This window comes from Macaca mulatta, chromosome 1 (genome assembly GCF_049350105.2).
Source record: "Macaca mulatta isolate MMU2019108-1 chromosome 1, T2T-MMU8v2.0, whole genome shotgun sequence".
Classification (NCBI taxonomy): domain Eukaryota; kingdom Metazoa; phylum Chordata; class Mammalia; order Primates; family Cercopithecidae; genus Macaca; species Macaca mulatta.
The window spans coordinates 205,855,295-205,878,511 of record NC_133406.1 but is presented as its reverse complement, the minus strand read 5'-3'; the positions used below and the strand labels follow the sequence as shown (position 1 = coordinate 205,878,511).

General features: G+C 45.0%; 2 protein-coding genes across 26 annotated transcripts in view; both read right to left on the bottom strand.

The window, feature by feature from the left end:
* Positions 1–10,898: 10,898 nt before the first annotated feature.
* On the bottom strand, positions 10,899–14,356 carry TMEM35B (transmembrane protein 35B). The gene is made up of 3 exons (XM_001109303.5): positions 14,239–14,356; positions 12,812–12,992; positions 10,899–11,441 (listed from the first exon to the last, which is right to left on the bottom strand). The coding sequence occupies exons 1-3, from the start codon at positions 14,344–14,346 to the stop codon at positions 11,266–11,268; spliced, it is 465 nt and encodes a 154-aa protein (XP_001109303.1). The 5' UTR covers positions 14,347–14,356; the 3' UTR covers positions 10,899–11,265.
* Positions 14,357–16,340: 1,984 nt separating this feature from the next.
* The window catches only part of ZMYM6 (zinc finger MYM-type containing 6), a 46,750-nt gene continuing 39,873 nt past the window's right edge, over positions 16,341–23,217 (bottom strand). For 17 of the 25 annotated variants that reach the window (XM_077992005.1, XM_077992094.1, XM_077992110.1 and 14 more), the window contains 2 exons: positions 21,837–21,990; positions 16,341–18,290 (listed from right to left, as the gene is read on the bottom strand). In XM_077992005.1, the coding sequence (XP_077848131.1) occupies positions 16,459–18,290; positions 21,837–21,990 (1,986 nt within the window). In that variant the 3' untranslated portion in view covers positions 16,341–16,458. Of the gene's footprint in view, positions 18,291–18,652; positions 18,858–21,836; positions 21,991–23,217 lie in introns of those variants that run through there. The other 8 variants (XM_077992044.1, XM_077992053.1, XM_077992142.1 and 5 more) reach the window with 3 other exon arrangements.

Here is a 23,217-nt window from a genome sequence, read left to right as displayed (position 1 = left end):
TGATTTGAAAGAGGAACTGAAAAACACACACACACACACACACACACACACACACACACACACACACACACACACAAAACCCAGCTTTCAATTGTCAGCAATGATTTAAAGGATTGCCAATGACAAGACTACAGTCATGATGCTAATATGACTAACAAAGAAAGGTATACAAGGCAAAATTTCGGCCAAAATTCTAGAAGTATTCTTTGGCCATGAACAGTTTCAACTGTGCTGATACCAATGACATTTTTGGGTGTAATTCAGATTTCACACAATATTTTCTGGATATACCCAAAGACGGAACATATTGATGAAACACATCAAATCTGACCTCTGAACTACTCTCAGATGCATTATGGCAATCCCAGCTAAACACTGCTAAATAAATTAAATTGAATTTATTTAAGATATGAGGTGTACTGAAAAAGTTAAATGAGACAACCAACATTCTCAGATAACAAATTATGGTCTTTGGTGGAAAAACATTAATTTTAGAGATGTATTATTGTTAGTTGATTTGCACTATTGTTTGCTATTTAAAATGTTGTAAAAGCTTATGTAAACAATTGACTAATGCTGTCATTTGGATGCTTGTCCCCTAAGCCTCCTGTTGAAATTTGATCCCCAGTGTTGGAGGTGGGGCCTAATGGAAGGTGTCTGGATCACGGGGGCAAATCCCTCATGAATGGCTTGGTGCTGTCCTTGCAATTATGAGTTCTCTGTTAGCTCCTGCAACTGCTCATTACAATGAGCCTGGCACCTCCCTGCTTCTCTCTTGCTTCTCCTCTCACCATGGGATATCTGCACAGCCAGCTCCCCTTCACCTGTGGCCATGAGTGGAAGCAGCCTGAGGCTTTCAGCAGATGCCCTATCTTGAACCTTCTAGGCAGCAGAATCACAACCCAGATAAGACTTTTTTCTTTGTAAATCACTCAGTCTCAGATATTCCTTTACAGCAACACAAACAGACTTAGACAACTAAGTTTAACCACTTTACTTTTAAAATTAAAAAATATTTCTGTAGGTATTAGAACATGGTTTTCCTAGTTTGGAAGAAAACTGCATATGAAATATACAACCAAAGTGAAATTTCAATGAAATATAAGACAATTAGGACAATGAAAGGAAAATATGTGCATGACAGTGACTAAGTTCACAGTCAAATAATCTCAAAACTAATTTCTACAGAGACTATTTTTTGACCGTTACAGATTGAGGTATTAATTGATTGAAGAGAAATTTGAACAAGTTTAACAACAAACTGTCATAATATAATAGTGAATTTCTGTTTTTTAAATAGACCATCATTGAAGATTTTGAAAAAAATAAGTTAAGAAATACTGTATGAATATAACTATGGCTTGAAGAAATAGTAAAAAAAAGAAAAACACATTATGAATGATAGTAATTTATATGATGAAATTAAAATATTTTATATTTTCTGTGATAATCATGTACCATACATGACCCAAACGCAATGTTTAAACACAATATGTAAAACTGAATGCAGTCATCTTTGATAATTTGCTTACTTTCAGTCCCGAAACCCACAGCTTCCCACATATTTTTCTATTTTGTCATTACAAAGGTAGATTTGTCAATGCAGAAGGATGAAATGCATTTTATTCAGCAATGTATGAGCTTGATTTATAATTTTTAAATATATAGACATAGACTATGTGGGCCACCATTCATACTCTTGCCACAGATGCTAGGGACCAACATGAGCCCAGCATCCCAACCACAAATACATTTCAGAACTAGGCTGGTGAGCACTAAGAATAAGGCGTGAGGAAGCCTGATTTAATGACAATAATTCCCCGTCAGGGCTAGGTGACTGGCATGTGCCACACCAAAGGCAAGAAAGGGCGGGCCCAAGAGAGGCCTAGGAATGGTTGATCAAGAAAGGAGGCTGCTGTCCCTGAAGCTGGAATATAGTTCAAAGAGGTGGTTTCAAGGTCAGCAAAGGACAGCTGCAGCTCAAGGGAGATCTGCAGGACCCAGAGGGGCAAACACTACCCTCCTCCTACGGCCAGAGAAGAGGGGCACAGATGTCAAGGCAAAGAATCAGATGCAGAAAATGCCTTGAGGCCCCAAGACAGAGATCAAGCTTGAATCTGACAGGCTTCCCTACAGAGGCCCGGGGAGCAGGTGGCACAGGGGCTGGAAGTGAGGGCCCCAGCAGGAGCAGGCAGGGTCACAGAGGAAGCATGGCTGGTGGAAGGGCCCAGGTGGGTGTGTGCACAGCCAAGGACCTGGGCCAATCCTGGCCAAGGTCAAGAACCCGGATGGGCTGAGTTCAGAGACCCGGACTGTAATTGAGCTGAGGGAAAGAGTAGAGTCCAGTAGAGAAAGGGAATGTTGTTCTTTGTGTGCCAGGAGCAGCTTCCCTCGACCATGTCTGCACTTCACAGCCACAGGGTGTGGCCTGGGTGGGTAGGAGCAGAGATAGGATGTTTCTGTAGGAGCAGGGATAGGATGTTTCTGGTCCTGCAGGACTGTGGGGGTCTGGGGCAGACTAATTGGTAGCTACCGAGAACAGCTGCAGATGAGTTTTCCCTGAATCCTTGGAGAAAGTGGGTGTCCAGCATCTATCTAGTCAAGCTCCTTTCTTTTCTTTCCGAGAGGAAGGGAGCTCCCTTCTCCAACCAACCTGAACAACCTGGACTCCATTCTCTTCCTTTCTAGATTGAGGAAGGATCTTAGGTCAAATTCGTGATGGTTTGAAATAAGTATAAAGACCGAGAGTCCAAAAGGACTGCCAGTGCAAGGCAGTCTGTTCTCTCTCATTCCTCGGGTTCTTCACCTTTAGGTCCTCACCCAAGGTTCCTCCTTCCCTGAGTCAACCCAGAGGGAGGAGAGGATCCCCACACACTGTCACTCTAGACAGAGGCTTATTTCCATCGCGTCTGACCTGCCAGAAGCAATAGACTCTCAGGCTTTTCTTTTTCCCCAGGTCAGACACAAAAGACTAAGTTAGACATTTCCCGAAGGAAACTGACTACTAGGGGAAAAGTCACATCAAAAGCATGATAGTACAAGACTGCAGAGATGGATGTGGCCATAGGGAATTATTTTTTTATTTGGGCAGAATCAAATTCCGCCTCAGGAGATTCAGCTGGCTCTAGTGTGGATGCCAAGTTATTTCTCAAAGACCCAACCTTGTATGGCCCCTGGGGCTGAGCGACTCATTCCACCATAGCAAATGAATTCATGATGTGGGCCCAGGCTGCCTCCTGGCCTTGGGCTGAGATGTTGGTCAGTGCTGCATGGCATGAGCCAGCCTAATTCCCAATGAAGGGGAGGGAATTAATTATTAAGGACCTACCAGTTTGCATTTGGGTTTTCATTTAATCCCTTCAACAAGCAAGACAGCTAATATTTGATAAGATCTCATACAGCTGGTATGAGATCTTAGTTTGACCCAGTCAGGTTTCAAATAGCTATGGAGGAGACTGAGAAATCTTCTAGGAAAAAGAAACAAATTGACCATGCTCACAATTAGAATGCAGCTTTATTCAAATACATCTAGAGGAACTAGGGCACCAACAGAAGTCCAGACTCAAGAAGGGGCAGGTGATAATGCCCAGTGCTGGTGAGGGACCATTACACGCTTTTGATCAGTGTATAATTTGGTGCAGTGTTGTTTTTTATTTATTTATTTGTTTGTTTGTTTGTTTTGAGATGGAGTCTTGCTCTGTCACCCGGGCTAGAGTGCAGTGGCGTGATCTCAGTTCACTGCAACCTCCGCCTCCTAGGTTCAAGTGACCCCAGCTTCCCGAGTAGCTAGGATTACAGGTTCCTGCCACCATGCTCAGGTAATTTTTCGTATTTTTAGTAGAGATGGGGTTTTACCATCTTGGCCAGGCTGATCTCGAACTCCTGACCTCATAATCTACCCCGCTCAGCCTCCCAAAAGTGCTGGGATTACAGGCGTGAGCCACTGTGCCCAGCCTGGTGCAGCGTTCTTGAAGGCAATTTGCTGTCATTAAACATTTGCACACAGATACTCTTTGACAGCAGTTTCACTGCCAGGAATTTATTCTACAGATTTACAAGTACGCAAACATTTGTGAACAAGAACATTCACTAAAGTATTGTTTATAACAGTAAAATAATGGAAACAAATGCCCATCAGTAGGGGACTAACTGAGTAAAATACTCTGCATCTATTGAAAAAATGAGATGAATCTATATGTGCTAATACAGAACAATATATAAGATAAAAATGAGAAGAGTAAATTGCAGAAGAACCTTGCAATACTATCCCATTTGTAGGTTTTTAAAGAAAACTGACTACATATGGACTTACAGTGGAATAGAAAATATCTGGAAAGACACACAAATGAATATTGTGTATATTTATAATTGCATATATAATAGTGGCTATCACTAGGTGACTCTTACTTTCTTTTTAATTGTTTTTTGAGACAGGGTCTCCTCCGTCTCCAAGGCTGGAGTGCAGTGGCTCCATCATGGCTCACTGCAGCCTTGACCTCCTGGGCTCAAGCAAGCCTTTCACTTCAGTCTCCGAGTAGCTAGGACCATGCTCGGCTACTTTTTGTATTTTTTGTAGAGACAGGGTTTTGCCATGTTGCCCTGGCTAGTACTTCCTATCTTACATTTTTCTTTACTGCTTTGAATTTACTTTTATGAACCTATATTACTTTTAAAATAGAAAAGAAAAAAGTTAAAGAAGGAATTAGGGACCAAAAAGAGGTAATTCGTCAAGTAAAAAAGGAATTTACCAAATGTATCCTTAGAAGTCAAACTCAGCAACAGGACCTAAAGGCAGGTAAGCCATGGTAGCTGATTGATGGACCCTTCCTGACCAGCTGACATGGCCAGATGAAGAGGGTTTGCTCTCACTCATCAAGCTCGACTTCCTTGAGACCCAAGCGGTCTTGCTGTGGGGCCCCAATAATGTGGCTGAGGAGAGTGGTGCCCTTTCCCATTAGCAGCAGACTGTGGAGTTGTCAAAGAACAGAAGGGTAAGCACTGGTAGCTGGAGCCCCTGGCAGAGACTGGCGCTCATGGAAGAGTCTGGAGGCAGCAGGCATTGGATCTCCAGCAGGCTGGATCTCCAGCTTACTTACCACCAAGTCTTGGTACACTGGAAGTGATGGCAGAACTGCAAGTATCCAGCAACAGCAGAAGGAGGCAGACATCAGAACTGGGCTAGGAATGTACGGTGGGGGTGGGTAAGACAAGCTTGGAGAATCTCAGAAACACTTGAGGAAAAGCTATCAGAGACTGGAATGTCTGAGTGAGTACTTAAGCAATTCAAATTAATGATATTCAAGTTTCACTCACTCATCTGATACACTGAGCTCTTATTATATGCAAGGCACAGTACCAACCACAGGAGATACAGCAGTGAGCAAGGTAAACACGGAATTTATTAAGTTGAACTGGGTGGAAATAACATTTCCAATATTCAACTTTTGGGGACTTACAAAAATGGTAATTTCTTATGGGTCAGCATGAATACATTCTGGCAAGAGAGAAAGAAAATAACAACGCATGACCCAATTAATTGCTTGATTACAATTATGAAAAGAGCTATCAAAGAGCAATCCGATCTGATTCAGTCGTGTGTGTGTGTGTGTGTTGCCAGCCAAGAAAGGCTTTCCTATAAGGAGTTACTTTAGAGGAAGTGAGGGTGAAGAAGAACTAACTTAGTGAAAGAGAGTAACAGAGATCATCCCTGGCCAAGTCAGGTGCAAAGGGCGTGAAGGGTAGGAGACTGGCATTTTCCCGAGCCTGAGAAGGTGGTGACTGCCTGCAGGGAGACGCAGGGGTGGTGGGATAAGGTCTGGAGAGAAGGGGGAGTCGAATCAGACAGGGCCTTGTAGGCCATGATAAGGACTTTGGCTTTTATCCCAAGAGGTTTAAAAAAACACAATGGTATATTATTTGTATCCAAAAGCTGGCAACATCCAGGGAACATTCAGGTTACAAAAAAATGTTCCATGCCCTTGGTACAGATGAGCCCGGAGGTTCACAGCTACAGGGGTAGTATGTGGTTGCGTCAGGATCAGAATCTAGGTCTTTCCAAAGAGCTTTCTCCACCCTGGATGCCACTGGGAGGGTGGCAGGGGGGTGAGACAGGCGGGGAGGCCAGGAGACTCTCTAGGAGGAGGCCAAGGAGGCCCCGTGCGCCGGGCGGCAGCTCAGTGCCCAGCAGCAGTCCTGGCGGAAGCGGCGCACGAAGAAACATCAGATGAGTGGGTCCAGGCAGCTGTTGAGGCTCAGCAGCGCCAGGCTGAGGGTGTGCAGGATTGTCAAGCGTGGAGGCGGCGCGACACCGGTCTCCGTCGCTGTCCCGCCCGGCCACCCTGGGCGCCAGCAGCAGGTGGTAGGGCGCCAGACTGAGGGCGAAGACCAGCAGGAGCCTCAGGACCATGGTCTTGGCCGCGCGCGGGTGCGCGCCGGCGCTAGCAGGGCCCGGGCCCGAGGGCGCCTGGAGCGCCCGCGCCAGGCTCACGTAGGCCGGGAGCACCAGCAGGAAGGCGGCCGCGAAGAAGGCCACCGTGACGGAGGCCAGCCCCGAGCTTGCCCAGCGGTGCTCCTGGCAGGGAGGGGCCAGGCCCGCCAACCAGGCGAAGGCGCAGGCAGTGCGCGCGGGGCGCCGGCGGCGCAGGCCAGGCAGGCAGCCGCCCCGGGCCCGGGGCCGCGTACGGAGCAACAGCGGCACACGCTGATGAGCGCGGCGAAGACCACCGCGTAGGTGGACACGTAGTCGCGGCCCCAGCCGCGCGGCAGGCGGCCTCCGGGCCAGGCCCAGGTAGTAGATGAGCCACGGCTGCAGCGTGAGCGTGAAGAGCTCATCAGCCAGAGCCAGGTTGAACAGGTAGAGAAGCAGGGCCTGGCCCAGGCGCCCGCCGCTGCGGATGAACACTGCCAGGGCAGCCACGTTGGCTGGCAGCCCCAGGCCCAGCGCCAAGGCATAGGCCGCGGGCACCACGATGAAACGAGCAGGGTCATCCCAGAGGCTGCAGCCGCCAACACCCAGGTCCCCAACACTGCTGTTCATCTCTGACCTTGATGTGGCAGAGGAAAGGTTAATGCGGCGGCTAGCCACAAAGGCAACCCCCATTCCACCTTCTCCCACCCCAATCTCCTCTTCTTCAGCCCTTGCGGGGAGGGGGCACTAGAGGCAGAGTCCATGTGAGAGGGAATGAGGACCGAACCTGGCCAGCAGCTGCTGAGAGGGGATGGACTCCGGAGTTTTTGGTGACAAGCTGTGGGAAGCGAGGAAGAGGCAGGAGTCCTAGATAACTTGGAAATTTCCAACCTTGGTGACTGAGAGGGTAGAGGTGCCCCTCACAGACAGAGTATGGTTCATACCTGTTGGGGCACAGACCTGTGCGGTAAACCCACATAGGGCTGAGCCAACAGGGAGTTCTGGAGAAACAGGTTGAAACATAGAGGCCTGTCCAGAAAAAGACCCAACTCCCTCGTCCCTGTGCCACCCAGATGAGAAGCATGGATGGAGGAATGGGCTTGTGGTGCAGTGACCCACAGGATAGGCCTATGCACAGTGACCTCGGACTTGCCTTGGTGAAGGTCCTCACCCAGGGAGGTACCTCAGCACTTGCCTGGAGCACCCTTGGCTGGGCTGAAAAGCTTTTGCCACTCTGAAGCCTTCCATCCTTTTTCCTCCCCCCTCACTTTTTGACCACAAAGTCGTCCTGGGTCAGACTCAGACCTCTGGACAGAAAAGCAAAAAGTGCACAGGCCCAGCAATCAGGCAGATTCTAGATATACACATCAATTTGCCATGTGACCTTGGGCAAATTACTCAGCTTCACTGAGCCTGTCTTTGCTGCAGTAAAATGGAGATTAAAATACCTACCTCACAGGGTTGTTGGGAGGATTATGAGAAAACATAAGTAAAACTGAGCCCTGTGGCTGACACTGGGGAGATACTTCATTACTGTTAGCTCCCTTCCCTTCTAGGCAGCACATAGATAAATGTGTACACTCACACAGGCACACACAGAGTGTCAGAGACATAGACACCCCAGGCACACAAAACAACACAAACACATCTGGGCATATTCCTATCCTCTTCCCAAGGGAGGTAAGTGCACAAATCAATGTCCTGTTACTATTTGTGACACACTTACACACTCCTAGGATGTCCTAAAACTCAGTTCTTCCAAAATCTGGATTTTTGCCTTTGAGCATCTCAGGCTCCAATCCTTTCTGAGACCCCGGGTAACTGTATTTCCTTTCCCCACTTCCTCTGTTCTGTTCTCCATGCCTGTAGCCCTACCCTGACCCATCCCCTGCCATCCTACCAGATTGTTCCTTTCTTACCTCTTGCTATAATGGCTGCTGGAGTTCTCTCCGGGGTCCTGACTTTAAGGATCTGACACAGGGCAGAATCCCCTCCCACCCACACATCTCAGACCCTCCCATCAGCCAGCTAATCCCAAGAAACGACATGAAGAATGGGTCTGACAGCTGGAAGGGCTGGAGCCCACCTGTGGCACCTGTGAGCTGGGTTTCTGGGGCTGCAATCAGGGCCCCAAGGGAAGGGAGTGTCATCGGAGGACAGAGAGCCTTCAGCACAGGGAGGGAGATACAAATGCATTAGGAAGGGCAGGCAGCTGAACATCATCGTGCTGAGATGACCTAGATTTAAGGCTGTAGTTTGGGGGGCACATTTCCTGAGGCCCGGCTTCTCCCTGGGCTGCTAAGGAGGCACCGCTTGGGCTCAAGATCCTCCTGCTGCTGTCAGTCCCAACTGCTGGTACACACCAGCTGCCCAGCCTACTCCTCTAGCACCCTGACTTTCCTGCAGCTGCTGGGCAGTCCTACAGCCAAGCTTGGGGGCCCCAGTAGCTGCTTATCAGCCTACAGATCCAGACTTGGTAAACAGGAGCCCTCAATCTAATGCTAGCTGCGAGAGGTTTTACTCAAAGTCCGTCCTGGCAGGAGACGGGCTGGCAGTGGCATCCTGGAAGGGGTGGAGAAAGTATAAGGCCAGGATCCTTGGGGCTCCAGGCTTTACTTTCTTGGGCTTCAAAATTTCCAAGCAAGATGGGCACAGTGGCTAACGCCTATAACCCCAGCACTTTGGGAGGCCAAGGCGGGCAGATCACCTGAGGTCAGGAGTTCGAGATCAGCCTGGCCAACATGGTGAAACCCCATCTCAAAAAATAATAATAATAATAATATAAAAAAATAAAAAAAATTCCAATCAGAGGGGAAATGCTGGAAAGCAGGACAGATTTCATCACACCAGACAGGTCATCCCATCTACCCTCAGATTGAAGACAGCAGGGGTGCCATGCCTATCCATTTTCAGCTTTGGCAGCTGGTGCAGTGAAAAGTTTGGGTTCTGGAATCAATTAGGCCTTAGTTCTAGTTCCAGGTCTCATATATAGGCACTTAAGCTTTCCAGATGCATTTTCTCAACTGTAAAACAAATCAATATTTAATAATGGCTAGCATTTACTCAACATTTACTATGTGCCGGGCTATGAAATAGTTACTATCATTATTCATAGTCTTCAAATAAGCTAGTAAGTGACAGAAACCATTGTCTACTTCCTCTTCTTCCTTGCTGACCAGTGTGGGTAAATCTTAACTAGTCTAAGTCCATTATGGGAATTCCATTCTCCTGCCAGTGATTAGGAATGGAAATGGGACATAGTTCTGCCTAGTGAAATCTACGGGAAAATCTAGGGTCTTCTAAAGCACCCTTCCTCTCTTTTCACCTTTCAGTATTATAGCAAATGCACTATCTGGAGCTGCTGCAGCTATTTCACAACTCTGAGGGCAACAGCCAATACACTGACAGCAGCAGAGCAGAAAGTTTAAAGAATGTTGATTCTTGATGCCATCATTAGGCAAATTAACCAACATTGAAACTGAAGTGGTTATCTCTGAACCTCTTACATGAGAGAAAAGGTTTCCTTATTGTTTTGACATTACCATTTATTTAGCGTAATCTAGCTATCCTTACTATAGGCAGACTGCACCACCATGCTTTCAGACTCAAGAATAAAAAAAATCCAACTGAGAGCGTCACTTTGCCTGAGGTTCACTAGTCAGAATGGGAATTAGCATTTTGTAGTGAACATGAAATGGAGTAATAGAGACTTCTTTTACACCCTCAAAGCAATCTGTAGGCTGATAGCTAGAATATTTGCATAAGTGAACTGTTTCTCACTATGATCCTTCATGGGAGGTACATCACTTCCCAAAAGCCCACAGCCCTGCCTAGCTAAGATAAAGATGGTGGTGACATAATAGCAGATGCCCTAACGTGTTGTCCACTTTTCCCCCAAGAACTGTCACACATATGCACCCTTCCTACCCCCAAGGACCTCTGGGATTCCTCCCAGGCTTTGGGCCCTGCTGTACCACTCAGCATTTCACGGAGTTGGCTGTCCCTCACCTCCATGTAGGTGTCAAGGAACACTGGACTGGGTGCCACACATCACCACCAGAGCTTGATTTCAGGTCCTGTCAAATGACTCAATGCCAACCTGCTAGCTCTGCAAATCTAATATGTCAGAGAAAAAAAGGAGTGGGAGGGAATTTCTAATGTGGCTCAAAGGGCATAGGCAGAAGCAAGTACTTAAAGTTCTGCCATACAGAACCTGTACATTTTAAATATGCATTAAAAGCCTTAAAAATATGCATGTGTTTTGAACCAGCACCCTTACTTCTAGGGGAAGAAAATAAGTATGCAAAAGAGATTTACTGTGAGGCTTACAATAGCAAAAAATTGAGAAAAACCCAAATGTTCCTCGTGGGGGGTGAAATACATTATAGTACATCCTTACAATGGAATACTATGCAGCCATTAACAGCAATGAGGCAAAAGAGACATGAAACAGTGTTATAGTTTTAAGGTTTTAAAAGGAGATCGAATAAAATAGGATATATGGTTTTATTTTCATTTTTAAAAATATGTATCTGCTTAAAGGCACAGAAAAAAGTTCAGAGGTATACTAACACCAAGGCATTAAAAGTGGTTATTTCGGGCATCAGAATTTTGGTTGATTTAAATTTCTTTTCTGCTTATTTTGTATTTTCGTATGACATGAGGAATGTTAATATGCATAACATGTACTCCTCACAGAAGAGTAGTAAAGCTAAAAAGAGAAAGTAGGGCCAGGTAGGCAAAATGTCTCTTTCAACACTGGCTGACCCTGGATATTATAATGGTAACAAGATGACAGACTCTGTGTTCTACCATATTCCTGCTGTGAGAGCTGCACGGCATAAACAGGCAGAGATGCTCTACTTCCAGGATTCCTTGAATGTACTTAGAGTCTTCTTCCTAGTGGGTCTGACCACCTTCTTAGTCTGGGCTAAGAGCTGGCCGACATTCAGCAGCAGCAGGAACCCCAGGCAGACGATGGCCGGGATACAGGTGCTTAGTGACTCTTTTAGAGCTGCCAAGGTGAAGATAGCCCCTGGAATGGAAAGTGAGGTCCCTGAGGCTCCTTGGGAGAACCCAGGAGATCCAGGAGCTCAGGGCTCTCCAGTTTAGGCTGATCCACTCCAGCCCAAGCCCTCCCATTAAACACCCTCACCACTCCCAACGTGCATTACCAAAACTAACTGCATTCATCTCTAGCCTCCTGGAGAAAGCAGGACCAGGAAATTAGAAGCCTCTTGAACAATAGCAGTGGCAACAGTTGCCCCTCTTGGAGGACAAGAAAGAAACAGAAATGACCCAGCAAAATAGGGCAGTGGCTAGAGTGGATAGATTTTAGGAAAAAAGTCTCCCTGATCCTTCTTTCTTTCCTCTTTTTTTCTTTCTTTTCTCTTTCTTTCTTTTCTTTCTCTCTCTCTTTCTTTCTTTTTTAAGGCAGAGTTTTGCTCTGTCACCCAGGCTGGAGTGCAATAGCATGATCTCCTGCCAGCCTCCTGAGTAGCTGGGCTACTGGGTTCTGGGTACTGGCTTCAAGTGATTCTCCTGCCTCAGCCTCTTGAGTAGCTGGGATTACAGGCGCCCGCCACCACGCCCGGCTAATACTTGTTTAGTAGGGACAGGGGTTTCACCATGTTGGTCAGGCTGGTCTCGAACTCCTGACCTTATGATCCGCCCACCTCGGCCTCCCAAAGTGCTGGAATTACAGGCGTGAGCAACCGTGTCTGGCTCCTTCTCCTTTCTTAATCCTACATCTACTAAGATTAAGATGAAGGGAAGGACTAGCCCAGCGGCTGCTGGTTGGAGGTATGGGAAAGATCTGAAAATGAGAGAAGCTCCAGAGATGGAAGCAAGCCTGGTAGTGGTGGCAGCAACGGTAACAGATGCCAGGGCATACAGAAGAGCCTGAAGATATCTGGCCTTTGAAGCAACAGCTGTCTTTGTACATCAGCAGTTCCTGTGGGCAGAGCTACTGGTGGGGTGGGGGGGACTCCCTCGGGAAATTCTGTGCCTTCCTGTTCAAGGTTCTCCAGCTTCCCTGCTCTCTACACCAATCTGCCAGACACATACATCAAATGGCAGCTGCTCCTCCATCCCCTCATCCCAGAAGTGGGTGTGTGGAGGAAGGAGCAGAGGCACTGAGCTTGCAATACATCTTCACAAGGGAATACCATGCAGCCATTAGAATTGAGGAGGCAGAAGGTACACTTAACATGTGATAATGTTCTAGCATATTAAGTTTAAAAAGTACCTGTGCTAGTTTGAAGACCATGGAAACTGTGGTAGAGCAGGAAGTGCTCTTGATCCCAGAGAAAAAAGAAGGGTGGCAACAGTAAGGGGCAACAGCCAGGTCTTTCCATCATCCTCCCCCAGAAAACCCCATTTTCTCAGGCCAGTTGGCCCCCTTACCCATCATGAGCAGAATCAAGAACAAGTTACTGATCTCTTGCAGCATCGGTGGGCCCGTGGCCAGCAGCAGCCCAGCCAGCAGTTCCAGAAAGCCCACAGCTATTTGGTAGTTCAGGGGATCTGGCTGGTAGCCAAATACCTTCAGCGGGAACACCTCAGCAAACTGCACGAACAGGGCGTTCTAGGGGTGGCAAGGAATGCCTGTCAGCCTCATGCTCACCAAGGCTGAGCTCCCCAGATGCTCCATGGCATATATATGCCTGTGCCCTCAACTCCCCAGAGAAAAGAACTACTACTGTAGGTCAGGTCCAGGCCTGAGGTCAGCCTGGAGGGGAGAGGGCTGCCCTGTGGCGCTGAGCTTTGGAATCAGGAAACAGGCTCCATGTTCCAAGTGGTACAGAGATAGATTTTCTCACTAGACCTCTCGAGAGATTACAACCCAGGCCAAATCCCAGGAGGAGGGGGCTGGGCTTGGCTCCCTAGTGCCAAGGCCCGGGGAATGTCACAGTTTGCTTCTTTGTGCCTGGCCTGGTTTCTCTTAAGGCTGCTGTACAGGGAATATTTGGAGGTGGGGAGGAGTTAGGTGGGCTCAAAGTGACTCTTCTTGTCAAGGCAGGTCCACCCCTGAGCCAAATGGCAACTTCACCCTTACTTTCGGGGTTACTTTTTCCTGTTCCCACTCCTCAGCTCTACCTCCCCTCCTCAGCTCTGCTGGGCAGCAGCTCTAAGCTATCGTCTCTGGGGATGTATCCAGGCCTTGGAGAGAGATGCCAGCAGGGGTCTACAAGTCTAGCTCTTTTGAGGGACTGGGGAGATTGGTGAACAGGAAATGAAAGCTTTCCCGTGAGTCTGGAACTAGACAGAAGGCTGAAAGACGACTTCAGGGCCTCCCTCTCAGGCTTCCAGGAGAGGCTTCCCTTTCTGGGTTCCGAGTCCGGAGTGACTAGTTTGTGTCCTGCTTCCTGACTAGATGTGCAACCTTTAGCAGATATACTCGCCCTTCAGGGCGGGCTTCCTTCCCTGCAAAGCCAGGATTACTACACCCCAACCCCACGAACCTCCCGAAAACTGAAGCAAACGGCGAAAAGGGGGAAGACAGCGCGGAGTGAGCTCATTTTCCCGCTGCATCATCCTCTCCCAGGGTCCGGGGAGTGGGGAGGAGGGTCCTCCTAAGGCTGTAGATTTGCCTGGGGCCACCAATGCTCAGCAGGAAGGGGAGGTTCTGTTCCCTTCCGTCTAGGGAAGATCCAGAGAACTCGAGGAACTCCCCAGGAAGGACGTGCGCCTCAGTCGAAAGCCAGGCGCTTTCCCCCATGTCCAGCTGAGCCTCGGAAGCCCGAAGGCAGCCTGCCGGGCCGGCGGGAGCGGCGGGGCGGAGCACACGCCTCCGCGGGCCCGATCCCCGGCCGCCCGCCCGCGCCGCTCACCATCCGCTCCGAAACTGGAGCCGAGATCTCCTCCGAGAGCTTGGCCAACCCCACGAGCGCGAAGAAGCCGCCCAGCAGTACACGCAGCACCGACAGCAGAAGCTCCATGGCCGCGCTCCCCGCACCGTGGGTTGGCCCCGCCGAAAACCCGCCTCTGCCGCCGGCTCATTTCCTCCCTCCCTGGGGCGGCCGGAAGACTTGCCTGAGTTACCATCCCCCACCCTCCAGGGGGTCGCGAGGCTGCAGCACTGGAGCAGGGCGCCCCCATCCTACAGGTGAGGACCACTGGCTCGTAACTGACTAAACCGACACCTTTGGATTCAGGGAGTGTTTCCCAGCCAGTACGGAGTGCTGGCAGACATGCATGGGTGTCTGGGTGCGGCTCAGCTACCATCAAAAGACCCCGGGGCTTCGTTCCTGCCTGTGCCATAGTATCTGTGGGATCTGAGCTGTCACCCGACCCCAAAGGGTCTCGGTATCTGCATCTGTGTAGGGGGATAACTCAGTTCTCCAGAGTTTGTAACAGGCCTAGCACAGTGCCTGCACATGTAAGAGCTCAGAAAGTTATTTGTAAATTAGTAAATTAATTTATAAAATTATAAGTAATAAATCAAAAACCATTAATTATTAAATAAGTCTCTTTTCTATCTTTGCCTGAGGTGTCTTTTCCCTCTAATTTATCTCAGCTGAGACTGAAATGTGAAAGGTGTTTGAAAATTAAGATACTTGCAGCCATGGATAGAGAGACTTTCACTGAACCAAGCCCTACAGTCCACTCCTAGCCCATTTGCTCTTACCTGGAAATCTGTCTAAAGCTGGGATGGGCAAACCATGGGCCAAATTTGCCCAGCTGTCTGATTTTTTTCCATGCTTCTCCCCTTCCCCCAAGCTAATAATGTTTGTTTACATTTTTATGATAAAAACTTTTTAAGGCCGGGCGCGGTGGCTCAAGCCTGTAATCCCAGCACTTTGGGAGGCCGAGACGGGCGGATCACAAGGTCAGGAGATCGAGACCATCCTGGCTAACACGGTGAAACCCCGTCTCTACTAAAAAAATACAAAAAACTAGCCGGGCAAGGTGGCGGGCGCCTGTAGTCCCAGCTACTCAGGAGGCTGAGGCAGGAGAATGGCGTAAACCCGGGAGGCGGAGCTTGCAGTGAGCTGAGATCCGGCCACTGCACTCCAGCCTGGGTGATAGAGCGAGACTCAGTCTCAAAAAAAAAAAAACTTTTTAAAGAAGCTTGTGTGACATAGGAAAATTATATGAAATTCCTATTTCAGTGCTCACGAATAAGTTTTATTTAAACACAGCCACACTCATCTGCATATTGTCTGTGGCTGCTTTTGCACTGCAACTGCAGAATTGAGTAGCTGTGACAGTATGGCCTGCAAAGCTGAAAATATTTACTATCTGGCTCTTTATTTAAAAAGTTTGCTAAGCTCTGGTATATTAGGCCAGAAAGCCCCCAAGCAGGGGTCTCAAACCCCCCTACTGCTTCCATTTACAGTTACCCAAGCTGCTTAGATCTGTCTTTTTCCAGCTGGGCATAGTGGCTCATACTTGTAATCCCAGCACTTTGGGAGGCTGAGGCAGGTGGATCACTTAAGGTCAGGAGTTCGAGACCAGCCTGACCAACATGGTAAAACCCCATCTCTACTAGAAAAATACAACAGACAGGTGTAATGGCACATGCCTTGTAACCCCAGCTACCCAGAAGGCCAAGGCAGAACTGTTTGAACCCAGAAGGCAGAGGTTCCAGTGAGCCGAGATCACGCCATTGCACTCCAGCCTGGGCAACAAGAGCAAAACTCCATCTCAAAAAAAAGAAAAAAAAAAAAAGATCCATCTTTTCCACCTACTCACAACCTTGCTGGGGTAAGTAGCTGGTTGGCTGGAAGACTGAAATGTTCCACTCGCTTCTAAAGGCCAAGCTGTTTCAACATTCAGGTTGTGCTGTTACATTATAAACTGGGCCTCTCATTACCTTCAGTCTTTGTCACTAATCCAAATTTAATGAAATAACTAAATTTTCTACCCTGGATTATAATTATACACAATTACTTATAAAAATCATAATTATTAAATTCCTCAACAAAAAGGGAAAAATTATTAAAACATTTAATCACTGAAAACACAAATCCACATTAGGAAATTATCTTTTAGGATACTTATACAAAACACGAGATTATTGACTTCGCTATTAAGCAATGTGCATATTGCTACTCTTTTTCCTTCATTAATTTTTCTATCCTTGGAATTAAAGATGTGACTGCAAGTCTTAGGGCAGGGCCAGAAACCAACAGATTTCTTTGTTTTGACTCAGTCAAAGCTGAAAAGGCAGCATCACATAAATAAACAGTTGAAAAGGGTAATAAAAATTTCATTGCCCTTTCATGGAGTTCTGGGTAACTTGTCTTTGCATTTATCCAAAACTGAGTTACAGACACTGATTTAAATACTGATTGTAATCCTAAATCTGAAGATAGCTGTGTTAGCTTTTCTTCTTCGAAGTCGGTGAGATTATTATTTTGGTGATTCATAAAAGGGTTAATTATCCACAAATTTCCTGAACGCAAGTCTTGTTCTGGTGGAAAACAGTCACTGAACACTTGAGAAAGTCCTTCCAGGTGCTCAAAAATAATCCTTGTGATCTCTGTCATATTTAAGCCTGATGAATTTGAGAATTCAGAAAATGAAGGGAACATGTCATAGTCATTCTCTTGTGTGCGCTTCAACCACATTTTTAACTTTCTCTTAAATACATCAATTTTATTACACAAATTGAAGAAAGTAGTCAAAGTTCCTTGGAGACTTAAATTTAATTCATTTATAAGTGAAAATATATCTGATAAGTAGGCCAGCTTTGCAACCCATTCCTCATCATGAAAATACTTGGTCAAATCTGAATGCTTTTGACTTAAAAATATTTCAATCTCATGTCGTAATTCAAATAATCTTTTTAACATTCTCCCTCTTGATATCCAACGTACTTCAGCATGAAGCGGTAAACTCACATGCTCAGATCCCATCTCTTCACACAAAATTGTTAACATACGTGAATTCAATGCATTGCTCTTTATAAAACTTAGAATTTGTGCTGACTGCAAAAGAATTTTATGTAAACATGGAGACAACTTTTCTGCCACTAAACGTTCACGGTGAATAAAACAATGTGTAAATGCCGCTGTATTCATGGCAACTTCTTGAATTTTTGCTTTTAAACCAGAATACCTGCCAGTCATGCTTGCAGCCCCATCGGTACAGAGACCAACACAATGTTTCCAATTCAGAGATTTACTATCAATATATTTATTTATTAGTTCAAATATTTCAAAACCAGTTATTCGAGTAGGCATTTCAATGCAAAATAATAATTCTTCTTTTACATCACGACAATCATAATCAATGAAACGAATATAGCACAAAAGAAGTGTGATATCTGAGATTTCTGATGACTCATCTATCTGCAGGGCAAACCACTTTGACTCTCTGACCTTTTGAATCAGCTGGTCTTCAATGTCTGCAGATAGTTCGTCAATCCTGTGTTGAATTGTAACATTAGAAAGTGGGATAGTTTTCATTTTGTCTCCAGCACTTGAACCCAAAACTTCTGAACACATTTCTACTAAATATGGTTTAATTAATTCTTCAGCAATGGAGAATGGCTTCTTGCTTGCAGCAGTTTGGAAAGCAATTAAATAAGAAGCTTTCACAAGTGACTTTTCAACTAGTAAACACTTTTTTATAGAACTATTTTGACATTCCATTTCTAGAGATTTTTGTTCAAAAAAATCTACTGGTTTGTTTTCTAATTCTGAATGTTTTGTCTTCAAATGATGAGAAAGATTTGCTGGCTTCATGTTTTCACTGGATAAGATCTCTCCACAAATGACACACTGTGGCCTTGGTGAACTTTCTTTTGATCCAGGACAGATAATAAAACCAACTTTTAAATATTCTGTATCGTAAGTCTGGAAAAAACCTAATCTTTTTTTCTTTGAAGGTGGAGAATCAAGTTCTGCATCATTTTTTTCATTAGGCATAGGTAAATCTGAATGAAATATTTGAATCACTGTTATTTTCAAGAACAAATAAGCAATGTTCCTTATGTATCTCCCCACACATTTAAAATTCATATTTTGTTACTATTTCTATTTATCAAAAGAATGCACTGATAAAAGTTTAAGCACAAATCATAATACTTCCAGTGATGCCACTGACAACTGAATTTCTCCTTTGCCCAAAGCTTGATCACTAGCTATAATAAAACTGTAGGATGTGATACATGTACAAGTAATCCCAAGCACCCAATAGGTTATTGAAATGAGGGCGAAGACCACAGTACACATCAAATTAACAATAAACTTTTTGGCTGGGCACGGTGGCTCACACCTATAATCCCAGCACTTTGGGATGCCAAGGTGGGTGGATCACTTGAGCCCTGGTATTAGAGACCAGTCTGGGCAACATGGCAAAACTCCATCTCTAAAAAAAAAAAAAAAAATTGGCTGGGGGCAGTGGCACACGCCTATACTTGGGTAGCTAAAGCAAGAGGATCACCTGAGCCCAGGAGGTTGAGGCCGCAGGGAGCCAGGATCACGCCACTGCACTCTTGAGACTGTGTCTCAAAAAACAAAAAAAAAAGAATAAATTTTTTATTGGTGAGTGACACTGGTATCAAAAAAATTTTTAAAGAAAAAGAAAAAAAAGGCAGGCATGGGGCTCACACCTGTAATCCCAGCACTTTGGGAGGCCAAGGTGGGCATATCACCTGAGGTCAGGAGTTCGAGACCAGCAAGGCCAACATGGTGAAACCCCCTCTCTACTAAAAACACAAAATTAGCCAGGCATGGTGGTACGTGCCTATAATCCCAGCCACTTGAGAGGCTGAGACAGGAGAATTGCTTGAACCCGGGAAGCGGAGGGTGCAGTGTGCTGAGATCACGCCATTGCACTCCAGCCTGGGAGACAAGAGCGAAACTCCATCTCAAAAAAAAGAAAGAAAAGGAAGAAAAAGAGAAAGAAAAATAATGTTTTACTTGAAACAATCCAGAAAAAAAAAAAAAAATTTAAAAAAGGTAACATTTCATTAATCTAGATGAAGAGTATACTAGTGTTGACTGTACTGTATACTCAACCTTTCTGAATTTTGATACTCAGTGTCAGTGAGTTGTAGAGAAACGGATCCTCCTGAACACTGCTGGTTGGAGCATACATTGATGTGACTTTTCAGGAGGGCAATTTAGGCAACAGGTATCAAAAGCTTTAAGAATAGATGATAGGCCAGGCACAGTGGCTCATGCTTGTAATCCCAGCACTTTGGGAGGCTGAGGCAGGCGGATCATGAGGTCAGGAGTTTGAGACCAGCGTGGCCAACACAGTGAAACCCGTCTCTACTAAAAATACAAAAAAAATTAGCTGGGCGTGGTCACGGGTGCCTGTAATCCCATCTACTTGGGAGGCTTGAGGCAGGAGAATGGCTTGAACCCGGGAGGTGGGGGCTACAGTGAGCCGAGATCGCACCACTGCACTACAGCCTGGGCGACAGAGATAGACTCTGTCTCAAAAAAAAAAAAATCGATGATAGTCTTTGAATCAATAATTCCACTGATTAGGATTTATCCTAAGGACATAATTAGGCAAGTGGACAAAGATCCATTAACATAGCTTAACCCAACATTGCTTATAATATATCTAAATTTCCAATTTTACGGAGTTGGTTATATTATATACACTGAATTCTATTTTAAGAATCTCATACCCAGGTAACAAATCTGCACATGTACCCCCTGAATAAAATAAAATAAGATAAAATAAAATAAACATAATAAAATAAAAATTGGAAAAAAAGAATATCGATGTATATTTAAATTTACATTGATGTGGAATAATGTTTCCAATGCAATGTCAAATGAAAAAATAATTTCAATTGTTAGAAAACAATTCAAGATTTACTATTTTAAAAAAGATGGAGTTTCACTCTTGTTGCCCAGGTTGCAGCACAATGGCGCGATCTTGGCTCACAGCAACCTCTGACTCCCAGGTTCAAGCGATTCTCCTGCCTCAGCCTCCTGAGTAGCTGGGATTACAGTCATGTGCCACCACGCCCGGCTAATTTTGTATTTTTAGTAGAGATGGGGTTTCACCATGTTGGTTAGGCTGGTCTCAAACTCCTGACCTCAGGTGATCCGCCCATGTTGGCCTCCCAAAGTGCTGGGACTATATGCATGAGTCACCGCGCCCGACCGACAATTCAATATTTAATCTAGAACTCAAAACGTAAGCACGCACGTGCGCGCACACACACACACATAGATGCCCACAGATCCTTCAGTACTCTCCATGTGTTAATGTTTTTTAATATAAATTCAAGTACAAAGAATATATTGTTTTAATAGGAATATAAATTTCCTGAGGAAGGAAAACAGGATTCTCCTTGACTTCTACCAAAATAAAGGTACCCTACATAAAAACTTACTACTTGTTGACAGACTAAGCTTTTAAATACAGCGTATTCTATGAAGTAAAATTATTATTAAAAACAAAAATCAGGCCGGGGGCAGTGGCTCATGCCTGTAATCCCAGCACTTTGGGAGGTCGAGGCAGGCAGATCACCTGAGGTCAGGAGTTCAAAACCAGCCTGGTCAAAGTGATGAAACCCCGTCTCTACTAAAAATACAAAAATTAGCCAGATGGCTGGGCGCGGTGGCTCAAGCCTGTAATCCCAGCACTTTGGGAGGCCGAGACGGGCAGATCACGAGGTCAGGAGATTGAGAGCATCCTGGCTAACATGGTGAAACCCCGTCTCTACTAAAAAAATACAAAAAACTAGCCGGGCGAGGTAGCGGGCGCCTGTAGTCCCAGCTACTCAGGAGGCTGAGGCAGGAGAATGGCGTGAACCCGGGAGGCGGAGCTTGCAGTGAGCCAAGATTGCGCCACTGCATTCCAGCCTGGGCGACAGAGCAAGACTCCGTCTCAAAAAAAAAAAAAAAAAAAAAAATTAGCCAGGTTGGCGGCAGGCACCTGTAATCCCAGCTGCTCAGGAGGCTGAGGCAGGAGAATCACTTGAACCCAGGAGTTATAGGGAGCCAAGATCGTGCTATTACACTCTAGCCTGGGCGACAAGAGTGAAACTCCATCTCAAAAAAAAAAAAAAAAAAAAAAAAAAATCAATGCTTTAGGCACAGTAGACTATTAAATCAATTGAAAATCTAAGGGTAGTTGGATTAAAAGTAATACTTTACAACTTTTTCAAATATAAGCTCAAACAATTTTCATGGTCACCAATACCTCAGATAAATTAGTTGTACTGTTAGCAACTGACAATTGAATTTGCAGTATTTAAAAAAAAACAGGTTAAATCATTAATGCTTTCAACTAAAACTATATGTTAGTAATTATAATAGCTTGTTATAATAGCTGGTTATTAGTGTTAATAATTATGAAAGCAATAAATTAAGTATTTAAAGTATGTGAGCCAAGAAAAGGAATGTTTTCACATTTAAGAATCTGTCAATTATTTTCTTTCCTTTTTTAAAAAACAGAAACAAACAAGCCAGAAAACAAGCTTTGTACATGGGAACACAAGGATACATACCTGTCTGACATTCTTTGTGCTGTGTATGTGGTTTGCAAGAAGTGGCCTTGGTCTGTGTGACGGGTTTGCATGATATGCCTTTGTTCTTTAAAAGCCTGGAAGGCTGGGAAGATTGGGAAGATGGAAATTTCATGGCATCTGCCTGTGTACTTTCCTAGTTAAAAGCAAATTCAGAAACCGCAGAAAGATTTTTTTTTAGTATCTTATCACTGACTATAATTGCTATCAATTGAAAGTTGATATACATCAGGAGAAATACAATTCCTCTGAAAGAGTGGTTGCAATAAAAAAGTCACCTTGGAAAATACACACAGATTCCTATTTCTCCCAATCAGCATTAGTTTAATTTACTGATTTTAAAAAATATTTATAAACTATAAATATAAAATTTATAAATATATATTTTTAAAATAAGTATGATCAAAACAATGAAAACAATTGTTAATCTTGCTGATTAGGACAATTGGCTACTCAGAAAAATTAGATCCAACCTCAGACCATACACAAAAATACATTCCACATCAATTAAAGATCTCAGAAAAAAAAAAGAAAAAAAAAAACCCAAAACTAAAGTCACTAGAGAACTTTCAAATAACCAGATCACAAAGTATAACCAGATCACAAAGTATTCTTTTCTTTTTTCTTTTTTTTTGAGACAGAGTCTCACTCTGTCACCCAGGCTGGAGTACAGTGGCACAATCTCGGCTCACTGCAACCTTCGCCTCCCAGGTTCAAGCGATTCTTGTGCCTCAGCCTCCTGAGTAGCTGGGACCACAGGTGTGCGCCACCACGCCCAGCTAATTTTTTGTATTTTTAGTAGAGACAGCGTTTCACCATGTTGGCCAGGCTGGTCTTGAACTCCTGACCTCGTGATCCACCCACCTCGGCCTCCCAAAGTGCTAGGATTACAGGCGTGAGCCACCGTGCCCGGCCGGGATCACAAAGTATTCTTAAATAAAACACAAAAGAGTCAATCAAAGTAGAAGGTTGATACATTTGAGTACCTCAAAATTTAAAACTGCTCAGATGATCCAGGATAATCTCCCTATTTTAAGGTTAGCTGATTAGTAACCCTAATGCCATTTGCTACCTTAATTCACCTTTGCCATGTAATGTAATATATTCACAGATTCCGTGGACAAGGACATGGACATCTTTGGAGGGGGCTACTATTCTGCCTATCATAATAAAGCTCTTAAAAAGTAAATTTTTTTAATCAAAAATAAAAACTTCTGTAAACAAAGGTCTTTACAAAACAAAGTTACAGGACAAACAACAGAGAGGAAGAATGTACTTAAAACATGTGTATTCACTCAGTATTTATTTCCTGAATGTTTACTACAAGCCAGGCACTGTTCTAAGCCCTGGAGATACAGCAGAA

What these genes read in the sequence shown, in the direction of transcription:
- TMEM35B (XM_001109303.5), bottom strand. Translation starts at nt 14,346, where the DNA reads ATGGAGCTTCTGCTGTCGGTGCTGCGTGTACTGCTGGGCGGCTTCTTC. An exon ending in CTCCAGTTTCGGAGCGGATG is followed by an intron (nt 12,993 to 14,238) that starts GTGAGCGGCGCG and finishes TGCCACCCCTAG; the next exon opens with AACGCCCTGTTCGTGCAGTT. An exon ending in CTTGATTCTGCTCATGATGG is followed by an intron (nt 11,442 to 12,811) that starts GTAAGGGGGCCA and finishes TTTCCATTCCAG; the next exon opens with GGGCTATCTTCACCTTGGCA.